This window comes from Dermacentor andersoni, chromosome 7 (assembly GCF_023375885.2).
Source record: "Dermacentor andersoni chromosome 7, qqDerAnde1_hic_scaffold, whole genome shotgun sequence".
In the NCBI taxonomy this organism is placed as follows: Eukaryota; Metazoa; Arthropoda; class Arachnida; order Ixodida; family Ixodidae; genus Dermacentor; species Dermacentor andersoni.
The window spans coordinates 12,045,976-12,069,957 of NC_092820.1; the positions used below are offsets into that span (position 1 = coordinate 12,045,976).

General features: G+C 50.0%; 1 protein-coding gene and 1 long non-coding RNA gene across 2 annotated transcripts in view; both read right to left on the bottom strand.

Moving 5' to 3' along the window:
- The window catches only part of LOC126535566 (mitochondrial-processing peptidase subunit alpha), a 254,117-nt gene that overhangs the window by 50,268 nt on the left and 179,867 nt on the right, over nucleotides 1-23,982 (bottom strand). Inside the window, exon 12 of the mRNA XM_055073207.1 lies at nucleotides 18,056-18,118. Within this exon, the coding sequence (XP_054929182.1) occupies nucleotides 18,056-18,118 (63 nt within the window). The remainder of the gene's footprint in view (nucleotides 1-18,055; nucleotides 18,119-23,982) is intronic.
- Nucleotides 11,399-12,299, bottom strand: LOC140219384 (uncharacterized). Its single transcript, XR_011895608.1, has 2 exons — nucleotides 11,950-12,299; nucleotides 11,399-11,693 (listed from the first exon to the last, which is right to left on the bottom strand). It is a non-coding gene; the product is annotated as an uncharacterized lncRNA (long non-coding RNA).

Below are 23,982 nucleotides of genomic sequence, written 5' to 3' on the forward strand. Positions count from 1 at the left end.
ATTCTCATCCATCCCCCATCTACCTTGAGGGACCCCCAGCACGCTGCATGCTTTCCTGGCTTTCTTGCCATGTATTACACGTCTTTTTCTAATGCAAATACTATAATAATGCAGAGCATGTGCCTTCTGGCAAAAACTGATACGCACAGTATCTAAATCCTTAAAATGCTGCAAAGTAATTCTCAACCATGTTGTAAAAGCAATCAATGCCGCACAGACTTAAGGTATGCCACATTTTCGCACGTGGTTAACCATGTGGCCACACTCACTTTCCTACTAAAGTAATATTCTTGATACCAAAGCGCACACAGTAAAACCACTAATAGCTATTGCTCTTGCCACTTCCAAGCTACTATTTAAAGGCTATAAAGACTTAACGTCCCACCCGTTTGCATGTGTTGAAGCATGCAGCGCGAAAGGACACTCTGACTATCCTGCACAACCAAATAAACATGAAACACACCTGTGCACACGAAAAAACAGAGAGAAAGAAGAGGAAACTACCCAATTATTATTTAAAGGCTAAAAAATCAGCAAGTCAAACACAGAAGCAAGTTCATAGCCCGCACAAAAAAAAATTGGAGGATGCTTAAGCTTCGCCTTCAAGAGTGGAATGCGATAGCGTTATCACACCCTGTTCGCACCACCCACCCATTTGCTTGGCATGCTCTTGAGTAACACACATAGTTTTTATGTACAATGCTTCTAAGTCCACAGCACAACTTTTTTTTAATTATTTGTTCTAACAAGTGCTTCTCACAATCTACATTACCGCACTGTGTTGTGCACACTACGTTTCTTGCTCCCCTGTTCCTTTAGCGTTCACATTCACTGAGTATCTCGGTCACTCGCAGCACGGCACACATTGCAGCGGGCGCTTTCCCGCCAGACGCGCTACGGCGCAGTGATCACGTCAGAGGCGTCCCGCATCGGACGCTGCACCTACGAATCGCGTTGTGAACAGAAAGAGGAGCCGCGTCACCTAAACACGAGGGTTCGAGTGACGCACGCTGGAAGTTGGAAGGGGAGAAAGCGAGAAAACTTATTAAACACAAGGGTATTGGGGCATCCTCGCATCGGTCCCTGCACGGCCCCAATGCGTTCAAACGAGACGAATGGGAGAAGCGAGCGAGTGGCGCGCCACCTGTCGGGGCAGTGCTGTACATTGCGACGAGGGCATCTTCTGTGTTTGCCGCAAGATGGCTCTGCGTGTGCGCCAAGCGCAGAAGAAATGTAGCGGAAACATACTTCACTACTCGTTTAACCACAACTTCTTTAATTTACATACTCATAATTACCTATATACACCGCAGTATAACTTTCTACGGCACATTTCTAAGGCAACACTGCATTCACTAGAGGCGATTTAGTCCCGCTTTGAACCATCGAACTCATGGTTGAGTGGTAGCGTCTCGGTCTCACACTCCGGAGACCCTGGTTTGATTCCCACCCAGCCCATCTTGCAAGTTGTTTTTTATTTATAAATTGCCTTCCGAAATTTTTCGCTCACGACCAACGCCGCCGACGCCGACTTTTCTGCAACACGAGCTCTTTAACGCTGTCGCGTTAAAAAACTTATGATTTCGTCACTGCCACAGAGCCCTGAAAAAACATGTCCATCCACCACAAAATCTCATACCGAATACATGGATGGATGGATGTTATGAGCGTCCCGTTCGGAACGGGGCAGTGGGTTGCGCCACCCAGCTCTTGCTATTATACTGCTTAATGTCCTACCTAGGTTAAAAAAAACACTATGAACTCTCACAACCAAATTTCCTGATCCCCTATTGCGAACTTTGCTTTTGTTCGTCTGTTTTTTGTAGTTTCCCTACTGTTCTTTCGCCAATCTTCCAATCGCCTCTTACACAGTTAAGTACGAGTAGCGCCACCTGGTGGTGCCAGTTACAATTCCTACCCCCTTAAAACAACAGTTTAATGGAAGTTAAAGGCAGTTACAGTTCAAGGAGAAAACCGAAGCACAGGACAGCGTTCCCTAGTGCTCTGATGAAGCCGAGGTGTGGGAGGAGGCGAGGAACACACTGTGCGCGGTGATCGTGTGGTGTCGCTGGCCTCCAGTTAGGAGGACTCGCCGGATGCAAGTACTTGGTCTGCCCATCCTGGTGCAACTTCAGGAAGAGCACTGACAGCTGTGTCTCCGATTGCTAATGGCAGCGGCAACTGTAGCTCTGGGCATTCAGTGGAGGTGCCGGAGCCATGATCCAGATGATGGGTTCCATTGTCGCCCATCGTCCAACTGTAGCTTCATCTGGGAATTGTGTTGCCTGGTGACTACAGAGGGTATCCAGCTCAGACCTGGGCAAAAATTTCTGGCTCCTGGTTGTGCTGGCAACTCAGTTTGGCACTTTGATCATACACCTTCTTCTGACCGAGTTGTTTCTGGAGGAATGTTTTTCTCAGGTCTGGCTGCAGCAGGTTCAATGCAGTCCTGAGCCTCCATCCCATCAACAGCTCGGATGCGCAACACCCAGTGACCTCGTGGGGTGTAGACCGATACGCTAACAGTATTTGTGCAGTTTGTGTATGTAGGTCCCTTGGGGCAAATATCTGTTGCTTTGCTTTCAATGTTTGAACTGCCCTTTCTGCAGCACCATTAGAGGCAGGATTGGGCAGTACCAGCATCCGCTTCATGCCGTTTTTCTTCAAGAATATCTCGTATGCTTCACTCAGCAACACGGGGCCATTGTCTGACAACACCATATCTGGAAGGCCCTGATTCGCAAAAGTGACTCGCACGCACGCAATTGTACAGTCCGCTGAGGGCGATCAAACAGAAAACACTTCAATCATAGAAGACAGAGCCCAATGTACAAGAAATGAACTGTACTAGAAGAGAAACTTGGGTGAGTTGGTGGTAATTCATGTTTCAAAATGTTTTGTCTGTTTTGCACTGTTAATTTCCAAAACACTTCAATCAATTTGGAGAATGCATCAATCGCAATAAAAAAATAGGAGTTCCCATAAGGTCCCGCATATTCCACATAAATTCTTGACCAAGCCCCGTCTGGGAATGGCCACGGCATCATAGGCACTGGTCCATTTGGCCGCTGCTGTTGTTGGCAAGAGAGAGAGAGAGAAACAATTTTTGTACTGAGCCCTTAGTGACGGTTGGTGCGCACTAGCACCAGATGGGGTGGAACCTTCTTCTCAGGTCCCATATGTGTCCAGCAGTTCCTGGCCCCTAGCCGCCAGCGCGAGCTGGGTCGGTAGGTCGGGGCTGGACAACAAGGTCTCCCATCACTCGGGGGGGTTGGGGCTGGGGAGGGTGGGGGGTAGGGATGGTGTGGGGTTCTTGAGCTTAGTGCACTCTGCAAGGATGTGTGCTAGAGTGCCTTTTGACCGTCTGCAAAAAGGGCATGAAGTGTCATGCTCTGTTGGAAACATCTTGTGCAAGAGCACGGGATGCGCTAGCGACCCCGCTTGCGTGCGTTGCACGATTGTTTGCTGCATTCGGCTGAGTTGTGGATGCGGACGGGGAAGCCTACATCTGCCACTGCTGTACATTTGCGTGATTTCTTTGTAGCTTGACACGGGCAAGCTTGTTGGCAAGCACAGCGCTTTTGTATTGTTGCTATGATGTCGCTGTCTAACGATGGCCACCACACATGACTTCATGCGATGGTTTTCATTTTTGTGACCCCAGGGTGGCTCTCGTGCAGTAACTTGAGGATTTCCCCTTGGAGGCTGGAGGGTACCACAACACGGTTTCCCCGCAGTACACAGTTCTGGTGCACACTTAACTCATTGAATCGGGACACATATAGCCCCCCCTCTGATTTCATGTTCAGAACATGGCCATATCACAAATCCTGTTGACAGCACCGAGTCTCTTGCAGTGGCTTCTGTGACCACCTTTGATGAAATAACAGAGGGATAGACACATTCAAGCATGAATACCTCTGCAGGAGCCCTTGCAGAACGTCCGGTTGTTGGCAAAGGGAGCCTACTCAACCCATCTACGTGGGCTATCAGGCCTCCAGACCTATAGCTCAAGCTGTGGCTGTACAGCAGCCACAGCCAGCAGCAACGCCCAGCAAAGAACCCTCAACGAGCACGTTCCAGGAGTAGGTCTTACAGCGCCTAACAGACCTAACAAGGGTGTGTAGTCGGTAACTGCTTCAAATTTCCGTCCACCTGAACTTTGTGATACCAAACACGAGTCCAAGTGCCTGTTTATCCAGCTGACTGTAATTCTTTTCAGCGGTGGTGAGGCTCCTTGATGCAAAGGCTATATGCTGCTCTTCTCCAGAAGTGTCTCTCACTGCCAGAGCAGCCCCCAGGCAGTGAGGAGAAGCATCAGTGATCACCACAGTTCGTCTGGATAGGTCGTAACAGGCCATCTAATGGTGGATGCGAGCAGCTCTTTGGCTCCTAACGAATACACATTGTTTGACTGCAATCCAGTATCACTCTACGCCCCACGAGGTCACCGGGTGTTGCCCATCCGAGCTGTTGATGGGATGGAGGCTCAGGAGTGCACTGGACCTGCTGCGGCCAGACCTAAGAAAAACAGTACTTCAGAAACAACTCACTCAGAAGAAGGAGTATGAACAAAAAGCCAAACTAAGGTTGCCAGCACAACCAGGAGACAGGGTGTTCACCAGGAATGTTCACCCAGATTTGAGCTGGATGCCCACTGTAGTCACCAGGCAACACAATTCACAGATGGAGCTACAGTTGGACAATGGGCAACAATGGACCCGTCATCTTGAAATCACAGCATATGCGCAACTGCCCATTTTGTTTCAGCACTGGCACAACAGGCACTGCTCATCTGGCAGTCTTCGCTCGTCAAACCACACCTCGACAGACCAGTCTCTGCAATGACTCTTCAAACTTTTCTTTCAGAGTAAAGGGAATCCAGAGGCACTTGAAAAATCTGGGTTTAGCATCTTGAGGCACCATTATGCGAGCCTTAACCCCCTGGAACGTGCCTAATCCTTTGGAAAACATTTCCTGAAAATGGTCCACAGCTTCTTCTGCAGATAGAGAAAAAACTGATTCTGGCTTGCTGATTCCTAATTGAAATTCCTTCATCCAATGTCTACCGAACAATGCAGGACACTGCCCTTTTACCACAAACAGTGGTAGCTGTCTGTCCTCTTCCTCAAGCTTCACAGTGGCTGTGAACTTCCTGGCGATTGGTCGCGTGTCCCTACAAAAACTCCTCAGCTGTACGTTGGATAACAGTTGCGCAAACTTTTTTTTCACTTATCGTTGACACATTCGCACCCTTTCAAGTTCCACTTCTAGCGGCACGCCGTTAGCAATAACCATAATGTGCATTGGCGCCGGTCCTAGCCGCCTCAAGTGTCCAAAGGCTGTACGCTTTCAGCGTTTCACCCACATCGTGTACCCCAAGCACTTCATTTACAGTATTCACGCACTTCGAATCTGCATGGCACATCTGTCTATCTGCTAAGTTGTTATCAGTCTTGCACACTCTTGCCAGATGTCCTTGCCACCTGCATTTGTAGCAAACTGAGTTGACATGTTGGCACAGGCGCCGCATCGGAAACACCCGTGTTCACGACACCCAGATTGTATTCTGTTTGTTGCCACATGGCTGTTTCGACTGCCAATTGGGCTGGCTCGGACTATGATGCTGGGCGTTCGCTCAGGGCACGAGAATCCTTGTGAGCAGCCTCGAAGGGCCATACTGTACTAATTGCGGTTTCTAAGTTTAAATCAGCTGTTTCTAATAACTGCGTTTGCATTGGCATGTCGTTCGTGCCACTGACAATTTGGTCTTGTGGCATGCGGTCTCGGAATGTCCCAAATTTGCAGGCGTCGCACAGTCACTTGCTCACCGCCTCCCCATCCTGCTTATGTTATGAAAAGAACTTGAAACAGGGGCCATATTCTGTAATGCTTTGCTTTGGAACTGATTCGCTCTGGCTGTTACATCTGGGTGACATCACCCGGAGAAAGAGCGGAATGTCGCAGCGCGAGGGTGTAGTATAGTGTCGCCCCCTGTCAGATCTCTGTGTCATCGTACACGTATGTTTTGTAGTTGTTTAGCTAGATGGCGCACCCCCCTTCTGTCATGTGACAAGCTTGGACCAATCAGGAGGTGTCATCTAGTGTGTGAAGCCTTTATAAGTAATAAACGGCCGCGGGTCGGCGGGTCTTCGTTCTGGTTATCATCGGGAGCAGTTAGCTCCGCGTCTCCTTTACTGCGCCGGCGCTAGCCGCGCGTTCGCCCGTCGGGGCCCCCCGCTTGCCTGCCGCTGCCGACACAACATCTTTTGGCGACGAGGATGGGATTCCCGCAGCGGTTCCGACCGAAGCCCCGGGAAACCAACGAGCTTCGTAAGTGAAGCGACCCTTCCCGTGTCCGCACGGCAGGCAAACGCCGCCGACGCACTTGGCGTCGCGAGGCTTCCTAGCCTAGGCCTTCTCGCCCCCTTTGTTCTTCCTTGCCCATTCCTGCGGCGAGCTCCGGCTTGCCTCCTGCACTGTCTCCTGCACGCTACCGGGCATGGCTTCTTTTACGGCGAATCTTCCAGTCTTTCTTGAAGTGCCCGGGCCACCGTTAATTCCATGGTATCGATGGAAAAAAATTTTTCAGGCCCACCTCGAAGCGGCCGGCGGTGGCGACTGGACGGACGCACGACGAGCGTCCGCGCTCGTCAGCGCTCTCGGGCGTGAGGGACAACGGAAGTACTTTGCAGACGAGGAGCAGGAAGCAGCAAGGCAGTTAACCAGCGCAGCGTCAGCTTCAAGCGAAGCAGCAAGGCAGTCGACCGGCGCAGCGTCAACGTCAAGTGATGCGGTCCCGCCAGCGTCAGAGTTCCCGAGACTCTTGCAGCGGCTTGACTGGCTGTTCGCCGCGTCAACAAATGTTCTGGCGGAGAGGCACGAATTCACCAGTCGAAGGCAGTTCGAGGGAGAAGGATTCCTGGAATTTGTGACCGCATTGAAGGAGAAGGCGGTACAGTGCAACTTTGGCACAACCTACAACGAGCGCGTCCGAGACCAAATAATACATGGCGTAGCGAACGTCAGCGTTCGCGAAAAGTTACTGGCTCATGGCGAAACCCTGTCCCTGGACAAGGCAGAAGAAATTGGACGCTCGTTAGACGCCTTGCATCGAGCGAACCGCGCGTTCGGCTCCGAAAATGTACGAAGAATTGAGGCATCTCAACTTGGCGTTCCGTCGACGGGCCAAGATGGCCGACTTTTTCCGGGGAGCCGCCAAGATGGCCGACGTAATCCGGGAGGCCATGAAGACGGCCGACTTCTTCCGAGAAGCCGCCGAGGCGACCGACTTCTTCCGAGAAGCCGCCGATAGGGCCGACTTCTTCCGAGAAGCCACCGAGAGGGTCGACTTCTTCCGGGAAGCCGCCGAGAGGGCCGACTTCTTCCGGGAAGCCGCCGAGAGGGCCGACATTTCGCACATGGCTCCTCCGGGAACCGTGGTGCATGCGATCGGTGTGGCAGCACGAAGCATATTGCAACGTACAGGAATTGTCCAGCAAGGAATCGGCGGTGCAACGCCTGCCACACGTTGGGCCATTTTGCATCAGTATGCCGAAAAACCCGTACTGTTCAACACGTCTCTTCCGCAGGGCAGCCGTCCGCGTCTGTCTTGACGGTAAGCGCTTTCGAAACTAAAAAAGATTTGGAGGTTCTGGTCGTAGTGAACGGCATCTCCATGCGACTGCCGGTGGATACGGGAGCGTCTGCCTCGTTGATGACGGCCGAAGATATTGGAAAGCACTTTGGTCGACAGCACAGACTGTCACAAACAGTGGACTTGAAAAATTTCTCCAAGCAACGCATCGACATTCAAGGCCTGTTTCAAGCCACTGTCCAGTTTTTCCAAAGGTCATGCTCCGTCACGTTCCACGTAACGACTACAGGAACATCGCTGCTGGGTTTAGACGCCATCCAACGCTTGGGCATACAGATTGACGGTACGTCGCTGACATGTCGTCTACCATCGCTTCCTTCAGTACAGAGCCCCACAGGTGTGCCTCCGGATTTTGATCACCTTTCCAGTGAAGAGTTGGGCCTCGTCAACAACTTTGTGCACCGAATTCATCGGCAGCAAGATGCGAAACCAGTATCTTCAACGTTGCGCCGACTACCCCTGGCCCTCCGTGACCAGGTCACACATGAATTGCGACGTCTCGAGGACTGCGACGTCATCGAGCGCGTCGAGGCTACTGAGTGGGTGTCTCCACTCATGGTGATGCGCAAGAAGGATGGAACCATGCGGCTCTGTGTAGATCTACGGGAACAGGACAGTCTTGTGCCTCAAGTTCAAGAAAGGGTCTTGCAGAAACAGTCGCAGACTAAACAGTACGTAGACAAACGTAGAGGTGCTCAGGCAACTCGTGTCAAGGTGGGAGACACCGTCAGAATAAGATTTAACAGGAAAGGATTTTTTAAGTACAGTAAACCTCGTAAAGTCAAGGCCCAGATAGGACCATCTACTTTTCTACTAGGTGATGGGCAAACGTGGCATGTGTCTAAGTTAACCGTAGTGATGAAGGATCCAGCAGGTAGTACACTGTGTACAAGTGATAGAGACTTTTTGTACTCATATTCAAACTTGGATAGTCATTCCGATGACTTGTCTGTAGTGACAGCGTCTTCTCATAGTCATAAGCTTCAGTTAAGTTGTGCGTCTGACTGTATCACTTCAGAGTCTACACAGTCAGCAGTCGTCTCTGATTCCGTTGGGGAATTGGTAGCTGTTGTGTCGGCAGCGGCAGGCAAGCGGGGGGCCCCGACGGGCGAACGCGCGGCTAGCGCCGGCGCAGTGAAGGAGACACGGAGCTAACTGCTCCCGCTGAAAACCGGAACGAAGACTCCGCCGACCTGCGGCTGTTTATTACTTATAAAGGCTTCACCTGCTAGATGGCACTTCCCGATTGGTCCAAGCTTGTCACATGACAGAAGGGGGGTGCGCCATCTAGCTAAACAACTACAAAACATACATGTACGATGACAGAGATCTGACAGGGGGCGACACTATACTACATCATCCCCCCCTGGAAACAAAGCAAGCATACAGTGAAACGTGCACACGAGGCGCGCACTTAAGTCCAAAAGCAATTTCAGTTCGTTCCCCCCCACGTTCACACACACGTGCACCAGATGCACACAAGCACGCACTTAAGTCCACAACAATTTCAGTCCGTCCCTGCCCAAGTTCACATACACGTGCACCAGTCTTGGGCACCAAAACACAGGCAGTCACTCAAGGTCTGACAAGGAACACTGTACAAAACTCACTGCACCGCAACAAGGAGCATTTTTTATACCTGTGTTAATGAAACATGTGGACTGTCTCAACAAGGCCCCTAGCCGTGGCATTTAGAAGACTTAAATACGTTCTACACTACATAAACAAAATCATCGAGCCACGGAGGCCGTTTTCTGTCACGATGAGGACGCGTGCGTACCTCAGAAGAACTTTGGGGGTTGCGACGCGTATCGGTCGACTTTAAAGACCCAGTCGTCCCACTACTATTTACCTCCCCCTGGTTGGAAAACTGAATGTGGTTGTCGCTCAAAGCTGGAGAGGGTTGCCCAGGAAGCTCCTCTCGAAGTTCCAACAAGTCCTGGGAGGCTACCGATTCCCCCACGGAATCAGAGACGACTGCTGACTGTGCAGACTCGGAAGTGATACAGCCAGACGAACTACTTAACTGATGCCTATGAAAGGACGATGTCACTACAGACGAGTCATCGGAATGACTATCCAGGTTTGAATACGAGTACAAAAAATCTTTATCACTTGTACACAATGTACTACCTGCTGGATCCTTCATCACTACGGTTAACTTAGACACATGCCACGTCTTCCCATCACTGAGTAGAAAAGTAGATGGTCCTATCTGGGCCTTGACTTTACGAGGTTTACTGTACTTAAAGAATCCTTTCCTGTTAAATCTTATTCTGACGGTGTCTCCCACCTTGACACGAGTTGCCTGAGCACCTCTACGTTTGTCTACGTACTGTTTAGTCTGAGACTGTTTCTGCAAGACCTTTTCTTGAACTTGAGAGACAAGACTGTCCTGTTCTCGTAGATCAACACAGAGCCGCATGGTTCCATCCTTCTTGCGCACCACCACGAGTGGAGACACCCACTCAGTAGCCTCGACGCGCTCGATGACGTCGCAGTCCTCGAGACGTCGCAATTCATGTGTGACCTGGTCACGGAGAGCCAGGGGTAGTCGGCGCAACTTTGAAGATACTGGTTTCGCATCTTGCTGCCGATGAATTCGGTGCACAAAGTTGTTGACGAGGTCCAACTCGTCACTGGAAAGGTGATCAAAACCCGGAGGCACACCTGTGGGGCTCTGTACTGAAGGAAGCGATGGTAGACGACATGTCAGCGACGTACCGTCGATCTGTATGCCCAAGCGTTGGATGGCGTCTAAACCCAGCAGTGATGTTCCTGTAGTCGTTACGTGGAACGTGACGGGGCATGACCTTTGGAAAAACTGGACAGTGGCTTGAAACAGGCCTTGAATGTCGATGCGTTGCTTGGAGAAATTTTTCAAGTCCACTGTTTGCGACAGTCTGTGCTGTCGACCAAAGTGCTTTCCAAAATCTTCGGCCGTCATCAATGAGGCAGACGCTCCCGTATCCACCGGCAGTCGCATGGAGACGCCGTTCACTACGACTGGAACTTTCAAATCTTTTTTAGTTTCAAAAGCGCTTACCGTCAGGACAGACGCGGACGGCTGCCCTACGGAAGTTGAAGACCGCGTCTCTGCGGAAGAGACGTGCTGAGCAGTACGGGTTTTTCGGCATACTGATGCAAAATGGCCCAACGTGTGGCAGGCGTTGCACCGCCGGTTCCTTGCTGGACAATTCCTATACGTTGCAATATGTTTCGTGCTGCCACACCGATCGCATGCACCACGGTTCCCGGAGGAGCCATGTGCGAAATGTCGGCCCTCTCGGCGGCTTCTCGGAAGAAGTCGGTCGTCTCGGCGGCTTCCCGGAAGAAGTCGGTCGTCTCGGCGGCTTCCCGGAAGAAGTCGGTCGTCTTCATGGCCTCCCGGACTACGTCGGCCATCTTGGCGGCTCCCCGGAAGAAGTCGGCCGTCTTGGCCCGTCAACGGAACGCCAAATTGAGATGCCTCAATTCTTCGAACATTTTCGGAGCCGAACGCGCGGTTCGCTCGATGTAGGGCTTCTAACGAGCGTCCAATTTCCTCTGCCTTGTCCAAGGTCAGGGTTTCGCCGTGAGCCAGCAACTTTTCGCGAACGCTGACGTTCGCTACCCCATGTATGATTTGGTCTCGGACGCGCTCGCCATAGGTTGTGCCGAAGTTGCATTGTACCGCCTTCTCCTTCAATGCGGTCACGAATTCCAGGAATCCTTCTCCGTCGAACTGCTTCCGACTGGTGAATTCGTGCCGTTCCGCCAGGACATTTGTTGACGCGGCGAACAGCCGGTCAAGCCGCTCCAAGAGTCTCGGAAACTCTGACGCTGGCGGGACCGCATCACTTGACGTTGACGCTGCGCCGGTCGACTGCCTTGCTGCTTCACTTGACGGTGACGCTGCGCCGGTTAACTGCCTTGCTGCTTCCTGCTCCTCGTCTGCGAAGTACTTCCGTTGTCCCTCACGCCCGAGAGCGCTGACGAGCGCGGACGCTCGTCGCGCGTCCGTCCAGTCGCCACCGCCGGCCGCTTCGAGGTGGGCCTGAAAAATTTTTTTCCAGCGGTACCAAGGGATTAACGGTGGGCCGGGCACTTCAAGAAAAACGGGAAGGTTCGCCGTAAAAGCCATGCCTGGTAGCGTGCAGGAGACAGTGCAGGAGGCAAGCCGGAGCTCGCCGCAGGAATGGGCAAGGAAGAACAAAGGGGACGAGAAGGCCTAGGCTCGGAAGCCTCGCGACGCCGAATGCGTCGGCGGCGTTTGCCTGCCGTGCGGACACGGGAAGGGTCGCTTCACTTACGAAGCTCGTTGGTGTCCCGGGGCTTCGGTCGGAACCGCTGCGGGAATCCCATCCTCGTCGCCAAAAGATGTTGTGTCGGCAGCGGCAGGCAAGCGGGGGGCCCCGACGGGCGAACGCGCGGCTAGCGCCGGCGCAGTGAAGGAGACACGGAGCTAACTGCTCCCGCTGAAAACCGGAACGAAGACTCCGCCGACCTGCGGCTGTTTATTACTTATAAAGGCTTCACCTGCTAGATGGCACTTCCCGATTGGTCCAAGCTTGTCACATGACAGAAGGGGGGTGCGCCATCTAGCTAAACAACTACAAAACATACATGTACGATGACAGAGATCTGACAGGGGGCGACACTATACTACAGTAGCCTCCCAGGACTTGTTGGGACGTCGATAGGAGCTTCCTGGGCAACCCTCTCCAGCTTTGAGCAACAACCACATTCAGTTTTCCAAGCAGGGGGAGGTAAATAATAGCGGGACGACTGGGTCTTTAAAGTCGACCGATACGCGTCGCAACCCCCAAAGTTCTTCTGAGGTACGCACGCGTCCTCATCGTGACAGAAAACGGCCTCCGTGGCTCGATGATTTTGTTTCTGTAGTGTAGAGTATATTTCCGTCTTCAAAATGCCACGGCTAAGGGCCTCGTTGTGACATTTAGCAGACAGTCCACATGTTTCATTAACACAGGTATAAAATGTGCTCCTTGTTGCGGTGCAGTGAGTTTTGTGCCGTATTCCTTGTCAGACTTTGTTTGAGTGACTGCCTGTGTGTTGGTGCCCAAGACTGGTGCACGTATATGTGAACTTGGGCAGGGACGGACTGAATTTGTTGTGGACTTAAGTGCGTGCTTTGTGTGCGACTGGTGCGCGTGTGTGAACGTGGGGGGGAACGAACTGAAATTGCCTTTGGACTTAAGTGCGCGTCTTGTGTGCACGTTTCACTGTATGCTTGCTTTGTTTCCAGGGGGGGATGATGTAGTATAGTGTCGCCCCCTGTCAGATCTCTGTGTCATCGTACACGTATGTTTTGTAGTTGTTTAGCTAGATGGCGCACCCCCCTTCTGTCATGTGACAAGCTTGGACCAATCGGGAGGTGTCATCTAGTGTGTGAAGCCTTTATAAGTAATAAACGGCCGCGGGTCGGCGGGTCTTCGTTCCGGTTATCATCGGGAGCAGTTAGCTCCGTGTCTCCTTTACTGCGCCGGCGCTAGCCGCGCGTTCGCCCGTCGGGGGCCCCCGCTTGCCTGCCGCTGCCGACACAACAGAGGGCGACCAGTGAACGAGAGGCGTTCTGCCGCAAGGTCACGTCATGATTTTTGTTTGTACTTTAGGGACGATGTAGTAATCGAAGGTTGCTGCTAGTTTGGTAAAAAAAAATATTGGTTTGTATACAACACTTTCACTTTTAATTTCCAGTAGTAACACAGCTAGTGGTTTAATTTTATCTACGCTGTTTTATTTATTAAAGCAAAGCTTTTGCCTCTTCCTTTGACTTTCCCACTGCTGCTGCTACAATGGCGGCTGTGGCTGCTGCATCAGGCACACTGCGTGGCGGGGGGGGGGGGGAGGGGTGAAGGGTCACAGCGTGTGTATACATGACAGGAGCGAATCAGAAAGGAAAAGCAATGCTAGAAACTCATTTTCACTCCACCGCGTTGAATGTGCACAATGCCCTCTGGAGCTCCCTTGCTGTCGCCACATTGGCCTCTTGGAAGCTGTAATTACGCGTGGCTCCCCTTAGAAGCATTGCAGAAACTGCAGCGCTTCCTTTTCTGCTAAGGTGCGAGTCCAGAGGGCACGTAGATAGAACTGTAGGGAAGAGGGAGAAGAGGCAGTTCCCATACAAGGGAGGGGGAGGTGACGTGAGAAGGCAAGCAAACCCTACTACTATACGACCGCGACTGCGGGGAAACTAGATATCATAATGGCAAAGCCTTTAGCGCAATTAAAAAAAAGACAGGGATGTGACAGAGACACAGGAAAGTGCTAACCGTACCAACTAGCCTAGGAATCAGCCTTGTTAAACTAGATAAGCTTAAGTTCAAGGAATGGTACAGTACGCTGCTGCTATTTCTGAAAACTGAACACCATGCAAATATGTCAAGCGAGCAACTTACGCAGGGCATGCAGAAGCAGAGCTGCATTAATTAAAGCGCACATACCGCAGGGTCCAGGCGGCACTACGGAAGTGGTCGACCATCAAATGAACACTCATGTGCCCGCCACATTAGGTTTGCGGCTATGGAATTGCTAGAGGCTGTGGATTTGATCCGAACTGCGGCAGCCACATTTCGATGGGGGCAAAATAAAAAACGCACGTGCACTTAGATTTTGGGACAAATTAAAGAACATCCCGGTGTCAAAATTGATCCGGAGTCTGCCACTACGGCTTGCCTTATACATAATCCGATTGCAGTTTTGGCGCTTATAATCCAATTCAAGTTTAAAGGGACACTATGGGTTAATATTAAGTCAACATGGACTGTTGAAATACCATCTCAGAAACCTCGAAACGCTTGTTTCATGCAAAGAAGAGACTTATTTTAAGAGAAAATGCGTTCTGAAGCGTCCGTGTACCTCTAGCGCAGTTCAAATTGCCCACCCTCCGATCGAGGAGTGGTGACGTCATGGTCTCATAGTGAAGTTGCACCGTCAGTGAGTAAAACGGCGCCCACAGACAGCGCTACGGCTTGTCTGCGCAAAACACAAACGTGCGGCCAAAAACAGAGCCAAGACAGAGCCGACAGCTAGCAGCACAAAAGCGGAACTATGGTGGCTAGCGGAAGGGAAAGCGCGCGACGATAAGCTGGTTCTTTATTTCATGACGCTAACTTTGACGCTCGTTGCAATGGACGACCCTGACAACGTCACATTGGCTCGCGATGCTGGGCTCGACTTCAGCAATTTAAGCACTGATGAACGTGAATTGCTGCTGAGGGCTCGCGCTGCCGGCGCCGTTGCATACTACAACAATGGCAACTGTATGACATGGCTGTACATATTCGCAGATTTGTAGCTTTTCCTTCGTGAAAATCAAATGCCGCACTCACCGCCCCGTCTTCGACCTGGAGTTGTTCTTGCGCTTCGGAGAATGCAGGCAAGACCGACAGAACAGCGCTACGGGAAAGCATTGCTTTGAAAGGCACTCCACACGGCTTCAGTAAGTCGGCGTTTAACTCGTAATCCTCTGGACGAAAGTGTAGCGAGCACACAATGCGATTTTTCGGCACTTTGCCAACACGCTGTGGCAGAGGTACGGCACTTAACCACTTCGAACGGAGAGGTTCACTCGTTGGCACAGAGAGATAAGTAACGTTGGATTTGCCGCTGTAACTGCCCTTGACCAAGTTCCGCGGAGAGTTTGAGCATCCCACGACATCACATGGACGTGGCATTGTCGCTGTTTGTTCCAAATGCAAGTTTCGCGAGCCAGCAGAACCAGCGCAGCACGACACGATAACGAAACAACTGAAACTCTAAAGCGCGCGCGGCACAAGAGTTGAGCGCGCAGAGTTGAGCGCGCAGAGTCGAGCGAAAACGAAATCTTTCGGCCACCCATACTACTGAAGGGTAACATCAAAATGTTATTTTTTCTTAGAATCGAACAGAAGTAGACAAGTAGCATTTTCTTCCGTCTTATAACCTAATGAAATTACCTTTTTAATACGATTAGTTGAGTACTAGTGACATAAATTATGAGGAGTGCCTTCGTCATCGGGCTAGTACTGGGATGACGCTGGGGGGTCTCAAATCGTGTCATGCATTTACCTCAATTTCTCAGTTACTAAAGGTCTGTTCGCGATTATATTGACGCCTTAGACGTTCTAGATCATTGCTTTATCACTTTAACTTGACTTCATAGTAACATTTAGTGCCCCTTTAATACTCCTGCCACGGTGGGATGTGGCATGTGAGGCAACGACAACGCTCAACCCTCTCAGAGGTTATGAATATGGGGCACAACAACGCCTCAAGCAAAGACCTCTCCCTGTGTGTTCTGTGTGCCATGCAGACAAACAGCAGTGGTGCACGCAAGGTTACGTTAACATCAACTCACCACTCTCGTGCTAAACATGGAAGAAATTAAGCTTTAGCTGTCAACATCACCAATAATTATCGTCTATTAAAGCATCCAGCATGGAAAGCTTCACTTACATCAATTCCCACAGTGCATGGGATCTGCAGAATTTTCTTTTGTCCCTAGTTGTTGTGCCATACACTAAGCAATCAAAGCAGTTCTCTGCGTGTAGGCCGCGGCTCTAACAGGATTTCGTTTAGCTATGGCTGAGCTTCTAAGGGGGCACGATTGTGATGAGAGAACTTCGAGAATTTTGCCGCGGTCAAGGAAGCATTCTTGACTACGGCTTTCTCCTGCAGCGTGGAGAGAAATTTTACAATCTTTTTTCTTTTCCCTCAACAGTAATGACCCTAGCAATGGCAGTAATGATGCGACTGACTCTCGACATTCCATATGCACTGATAAAAACCACCTAATCCCGGCCACGGCGGCCGCATTTCGATAGGGGCGAAATGCGAAAACACCCGTGTACTTAGATTTAGGTGCACGTTAAAGAACCCCATGTGGTCAAAATTTCCGGAGTCCTCCACTACGGCGTGTCTCATAATCAGAAAGTGGTTTTGGCACGTAAAACCCCATAATTGAATTTTTTTTTTTGATAAAGACCACCTGTTAAAAAAAACAACAAATAACGTAGCACGCACAGCATTTACGTCGCACTGTCAACGCTACTAAATTTTGTGGTCCACGATGCTCTAGCTCATGGCAAATCCATCGCACTCTGTTTTTGGGGTGCCTGAAATGCCTTCGGAACTCGCCTTCGCTCATGTCGAACGCATCGCGCCATTGCCTCTCGTCACATCGTTGTCTTCGGCCAACGCTCGCCAGCAACACAACCACAGAACTCACTATTGGCGACCCTCTCGTCACACCGCCCAGCGCGAGACTAGCAGATGGCCACGGTTGCACTAGCAACAGTCGAGATCATGCTTGCGACCAAACGCAATCTTCAAGTGAACAACCTCTCCACAGTTCCTCTCGTAGCAGATGACGGGTTCCTTTCCAGATGATTGACAACCTGTGAGACGACAACAAAATTGGTTGTCACGCCCACCAAGGATGACGACAACGAAGCGCTAACCAATGGCGTTCGTGCGAGTGAACCGGTTCCAAAGCGAACCGTTAAAGAATACGGCCCCTGGCTACCACTTCCGAGACCTTTGGCGAAAAGTGGTTGTTGAGGGCATCAAAAATTGTTGCTAAGTTCGCCTTGGCAGGTATCTCAGGGGCCAGTAAACTTTGTAGCATGGAATACATCACGGCTCCACAACACGTCAGAAATACAGCCGTCTTCTTACCGTATGGCATGCCGTTTACAGTCAGGAAAAGTTCCACCTGTTCTCAGTATTTCGCCCAGTCCTTGGTGTCTGTGCTGAATTCGTCTATATTTCCGGGGACCAGCATGCCTGCTCTCACATTGCCGGTGTCATTCACTTGAACTATTTTCCCTCGTCGCCAGTTGTGATGACCGGGCCCCAGGTCATAGTTCGCAGTAGTGAGGGCACAGTAGCTGCTGTAAGCGGCGTAGGCACACTGGCCACACGTTCTGCCTTTTATTGTACAGTTTAGTACGAGTAGCGCCACCTGGTGGTGCCAGTTACCATAGCAGGAACACATGAAGTGGTAAAAGATGAGCATAACTCTAGTGGGTCATTTTTTGTGTTCTCGATGGTGAATGTTGGCGCCAGGAACTCTAGTGGGTCATTTTTTGTGTTCTCGATGGTGAGTGTTGGTGCCAGGAAAATGTACGTAATGGGAACGTATCAACAAGGTTCTACTGTGCATGTTCATGTTTTGTGCCGTACATTTGCACTCACCCATAAATCCTCATAAACACCATCAATAGAGAATATTTTATGCTCTTGTGAATGGGTAATTTAGATGCTCATGGGAAAAAAAGTATGCCTTGCCAAAGCTAACCAAAGCCTCCATCCAATTCGGTATTTCTCGTGCTGTATGTGCGTGTGCACTGACGCACTTACATATTTCACTGCGCTGGCAAAGCAGCTGTGTCCAGTTGTGCAGACCATACTCACATGAGCCACTTTCCCTGCCATGGATGAAAACTCCCGAACGATGACATTCACCACGTCTCGGAGCTGGAACACACGAGCACCAACCACATGGTTATAGACAACAGGTCGCACAAGAAGACATGACTCATTTGCTTTGCTGTACCGAAAAGAACAATACCACTCGGGCGCAAATAACTTCTCACGCTTTGCTAATGTTTCAACCAGCATGTGTTTGAACGTTGTAAGCCATTAGCCGTAATGACATAATAACCTGCACACTAATCCTGCATGCACCTCATTTTTTTTTTTTGCAATTCTTTATCATGCCATGAACAGGTTGAATGACTTTATTTGCCCTCCAGAATGACCAACCAAATTTCCAGTTCTTGTAAGTGTACACAACACTGTCATGCAGACAGGGCTAGGAGAGCATCTTTTGCTTCACCTTATCTCATAATAAATGTTAAACTCTATTTGGTTGAAAAGTGAAAGCCAAACTGCCCTTCTTTGAATGCCTCATCAAGTCAGTCACAGACTCAAAATTATATCTAATGTTTGGGTTATTTTGGCTGTAGGAAGTTCTTGGAACTTGCTTTCGTTTGTTTAACGCTGTATTGAAGCCACTGTAGCATAAAGGAACACGGACAAAGAAAAGGACAGGACACCACGGGCGCTGATTCACATCTGCCTGTGGATTGCCTGGCCTGCAAGTGTAAACCATGGTTGCATAAGCTTAAGATTCTAGGCAGAAGTAAGGATACTACTGCTCATTAATTTTTTGAAGCTTATCACATTCGAAAAAGAGGCACAGATTGCGTTAGCGACACGTGGATCTGCTTATTTGGTAGCGAAACACGGCGTTTTGAATATTCTTTTTTTTTTCGCTATGAAGAATGTATACGTATGCGCTATACCGAGTGTCTCTGTAATTTCCTATTTTTCTGGGGTCGACCGAATAAACCAGCTGCGAGTTATCAATTGTGGTGTCCTGTCCTCTTCTTTGTCCGTGTTCCTTTGCACTACAATGGCAATATATATCAACCAAGTCTCCCAATAAGTTTTACTGTTTAACACTGTGTTTCTCCTCTTTAAGATTAGCAATTAATTAGAGCTGAGTCGACGGGATAAAGTCAATGACGTCTCAACAAACTAGTGCAGGAAGATCAGGGCAGCGTTGTTGCTTATTTGTCACTGTTGCATCTACTTGCACAACAGGCGTTGCTCCAGACTGGTCGAGGCACTGCTTTGAGCCAATCAGTATTGATGTACACACCTTCTTAAGCAGTGCGACGCTGACTGAGATGATAAATCCCGCAGACCCAAACATACTAACCGCTTTGCTGTTGAACAAGCATCATTAATGCACAGCCTAACTTAATACAGTTGAACCTCGCAATAAATAAATTGGCAGAGAATGCGAAAAAATTCGCTTTCGCAAGAATTTCACTGTTGCAAGATGAGACTGCACAGACAGGTAGTTCGTCGCAGAACGAAACTTTACTGTCAAAATTCCGTTAGCCTTGGTTATTTATGTAAACAAAAATGGCAGCAACCAGGCAAGTGTAACATGGTGGTATTTTATGCAATTTTGGTGCAAAGCAAGGCTCCAAAATGTGCGTTTGAGCACATTTTGGAGGCTTGCACAAATAGGTAATATGCAGGATTAAGTTCCAGCAAATATTGTTGATGCGGGACTTTAGTACAGCAAAGCTTGCCCGAGGATATAAAACCACATCGCCATCAGTACAAAGTGCGCCACATGCGACGATCCGCAGTTGCAGCACTGCCGTGAAGCAGTATTCTCGGTCAGTTGCTTTCGTAGATATGGCCACTTTTGCAAGATTTTGCATAACTCAACACTGCACGCAAAGCAACAGCGCTCCACGCATGCAGCAGCATTTCTCCAGTGCACTCTGTCGCCCGCAGGGGTCGATGTGTCCAGTGCTGAGTACGAAAGTGATCGCAACTCGTACACCTGAGAACAATAGAGTGAGATTACGGCCCCTTGGTGCCAATCTACGTCCGGCGCCAAATCCGCATGCGATGCCAGTTGGATGGCGCCAAAACCAGCATTCTTGAAGCAAGGAATGCGTATTTTTGGACGATCGCTCAATCACGGCTCGATGCATGGCACCCCATGCTGCGACTGCCATCTTAAAAGCTATAAACAATTCCACATCGGTGGGACGTAGATTTCCTTGTTCTTGCTGCATTTTTCACACTGAGGTGCACGTTACGCACTGCCCTAGGTGTGCAAAAACCGTCGTCACATGTCGGTAGCAACATGATGCCGCTTCAAACGGGCGATCAACAAATAAGATGGCAGCCGTGATGTGTTTCCAGTGTGATCGTTTCCAGCACTTGGTTGTTTATGTAAACAAAAATGGCAGCAACCAGGCAAGTGTAACATGGTGGTATTTTATGCAATTTTAGTGCAAAGCAATTGTGTTTGAGCACATTTTTGAGCTTTGCACAAATAGGTAATATGCAGGATTACATTCCAGCAAATTTTGTAGATGCGGGACTTTAGTACAGCGACATTTCGTTGTCGAGACATACGAAATGCACTGAATCTTATGGCCATTCACTGGGGATACAAAATTATATTGTTGTCGTGAGAACTTCATAGTCATCGGATTTCATTACTGGGGGTTTCAACTGTATTACTCTTTAATGTTGTAGTGAAAACGACGAACGCTGGCCAATAATCATCACCAGTGCTGGGCACGGCGTTCGCCGCTCATGCTGGGGCTTTTGCTGCTGCCTGACTGCCGCATTAGCCACTCTCAGTCCCCAGCCAATAAACCTCTTCACAATACAGGGTTTTGCATCCATAACAGAGACGGCGGCTCCAGTGTCCATGAGAGCAAATGCACGTACACCTTCAATGCAATCTTCTATAACATTTGATGGGCGACGGTGAGGACTTTTGTAGTTCAACGGCACTGCAGTCCTTGGTTTGTGGAGTGCTACAATTAGTTTTCCTCTTCTCGAGCCATACACTGGCTGTAGTCCTTGCCTCGTGGACTGCGACAATCAGTTTTCCTCTTCTCGAGTGACAGAACGAGGTTGCCTCTGCGATACTGAGCGGCGACGCAGAGAAGGTGAATGGTGGATAATGGGCATCAGTCGAACAGCTGAGGGGCCGAAAGTGAGTCGTAAGAGCTGCAAAATGGCCTTGGCGCACCTGAATAACGGAACGTCATGAGTGATATGGCACCGGTCAATTGCGTGCATCGACAAATGCAGGCAACATGACTGGCATAGCCACAGGCACAGCACATTGGCCAATCGTCGGACGTACACTACGAGTTTGCTACGGCAGGTCCAGTCCAGATCACAGGACGTGGTGGACATGGCGTCTGGTGAAGCAACGGGACGGTAATTCGTGGTCAGGGCCTGAAAACCACGTCGGCGAAATTTAGGGGCAGAGCTGCAGCTGCAGCTGCACGCGATGGTCAGAGCCTGGTGACGACTTCAGTGCAACTGAGAGGCGCCACTGTAAGGGCAGTGGAGAGGCAAGAACCTGGCAATTTCTTGCTGAACCGGGTGGCAGAGCGAGGGCCCAATATCTGGAGCAGGCTGTTAAATATGCTGCGGCTGAGCGAACGTAACTAAGGAGAGTTGGCGGGCAACTTCCGCACGCACAAACACCTTTCTCTCAGCAAGCAGTGTTGACTGGTCAGAGACGGCAGCCAATCGAGCCTGATGTTGGCCGTGTGAAGAAGGTCAGCGGGTGTTAGGATCGGCCTGCAGGGCTACTGCTCTGCAAAGCTATTTGAGCCCGCTGCACGTGCTTCGATCGACCCGCGGTGCTGGAGCCCTTCGGAGAACCAGCGAGGACGACAACGCTAATCCACCATACGCCTTGTTCGGAGAATCGGTGACGACAGCAGGGCGAGCCATGTTTGGCACCCAACGTATTGTTGGTTTATTTGTCGGGTCGTCGTGGTCTCTCTGCAGCAAGAAGAGCTTTCTCTAACAAAAGGGGGCTTTGCGGTACGGTGGCCCCAGGATTCGCCACAGTCTGCTGACATTCGTGGCGACTACAGGACAAAGGCAGCTCTGGAATTTAGAGGCGCAAGACAATGGGCACCCGACGGCGGCGCTGCGGGGGTCAGCTCGGGGAACCGACGCGCCTTTCAACACTCAAGATAATGGACAACCGGCAGGTCGGCTGCGTTGACGATGACGTTGAACGGTTCTCTCACCTAGGGAACTAGGGACCAATGGAGTGTTTATAAGCAGCTCATATCGGCTGCTAGAGTGTGCCCGTGCTCTGTGATCGTGCTCGTGAGCTATGTGCTCGTCTGCGTGCTCGTACTGCACTTGTCAATGTACTCGTGAGCTGTGTGCTGTATGCTCGTCTTGCGTGCTCCATTTGGGAGCCACGCTTAGACTGTCGAATGTATCTCTTGTTTAAACTGTAAATACTGTAAATAAACTCTGTACGCCTAGCTCCTCCCAAGTTCCTCTTTACGACCTACAACCCTTACAAATTGTGGCAGCGGCAAGATCGTCCGACAACTCCTACAATTGGATGCCAGCGGTGGGATCATTCGACAACTCTAATACGGGTCAGTGACTGCTGCCTTTGCAGCTCCTCGTAGCTCTGACACAGAATAAATAGTTCTGCCACAGTATGTGAATTCTTCACAAGCAGAATGTTAAAAATGTGTCCTCTATTCTCTTCATAATATTCTTGATTTGGTCTGACTCCGACATGGTCGTGTTGACTCTCTTGCAGAAGTCTAGAATGTCTTTGATGTACCTGGTGAATGATTCACCCAGCTGCTGAGCTCATTCCCGCAAATGCTGCTCTGCACTGAGCTTGCAAACAGTAGGCTGGCCAAACACATTTACAGAAGAGGTCGTTGACCATGTCTGGAAACCCCTATCACGGTCCTTGTCCCAGAGGCTGGCCGAACCCGCGAGCTAGAAAATCGTGTTGTTCAGTTCTGCAGTATCGTCCGATTTGTTGTGTACGCTTACCCTCACATATGACAAGAGCCAATCCTCCACATTGTTGTCATCCACGCTGCTGAAAACAGCAGGGTCATTCTGGCGGTGCAAAGCAGAGAGCATGTTGCCGATGGAGGAGGAGGCGCCTACGGGGATGCGTCGTCAGGCAGGGTAGATGGTAGCCTGCGGGATTGTAGTTCCAGCATGGTCGTTTTCAATATACCCAGCACCCTCCACCAATTGTGAAGAAGTTTATTGGCTGCGAACTGAGAGTGGCCAATGCGGCAATCAAGCAGTAGCAAGAGCCTCAGCACGAGTGGCGAATGCCGTGCCCAGTGCTGGTGGTGACGAATGGCCAGCATTCGTCGTCTTCACTACAATGTGAACCTACATCTCATACCTGAACCATTTAATTCTATCTATACCACAACATCAAAAACATCAGACTGTCTGCACTGCTACCTACAGAAGTTCACTTTCAATATACATAAACTTTGCTCGATCACACTTGTCCAGTCAAAACTCCAGCTTGGTCACCTCATGAAAACAAAAGAGGGAGGCAACACAATACCTCATGTAATCATGACTGTGATGGAACGTCAAGCGAAGTGTTATGTGGCCATTATTACAAGCTACAATAAGCTGCCTGCCTAGAGCAGAAATACCTAGCACACATGCACAACCCAAACACATCCTGGGCAGAAGATGTGCCACCACACCTTATGATGTCATGATCGTGACACTCGTCAAACACACACACATGTAGGAGCACATAAACACAAGTTTATTTTCATTAAGTATTCAGCACACTTTATAAATCTTGATATTGTTTAAGCTTATACGAACTCGGGCCTCATTATAAAGACGTTGTATTCGATCGAAAAATACCTTCATTATATGTAATACTTGCTATCACTACACAAGCTGATATTGAAGCAGAAATTGCTATCCTGTTGATGGCCTGTCAGTGACTGACATACGGAGCA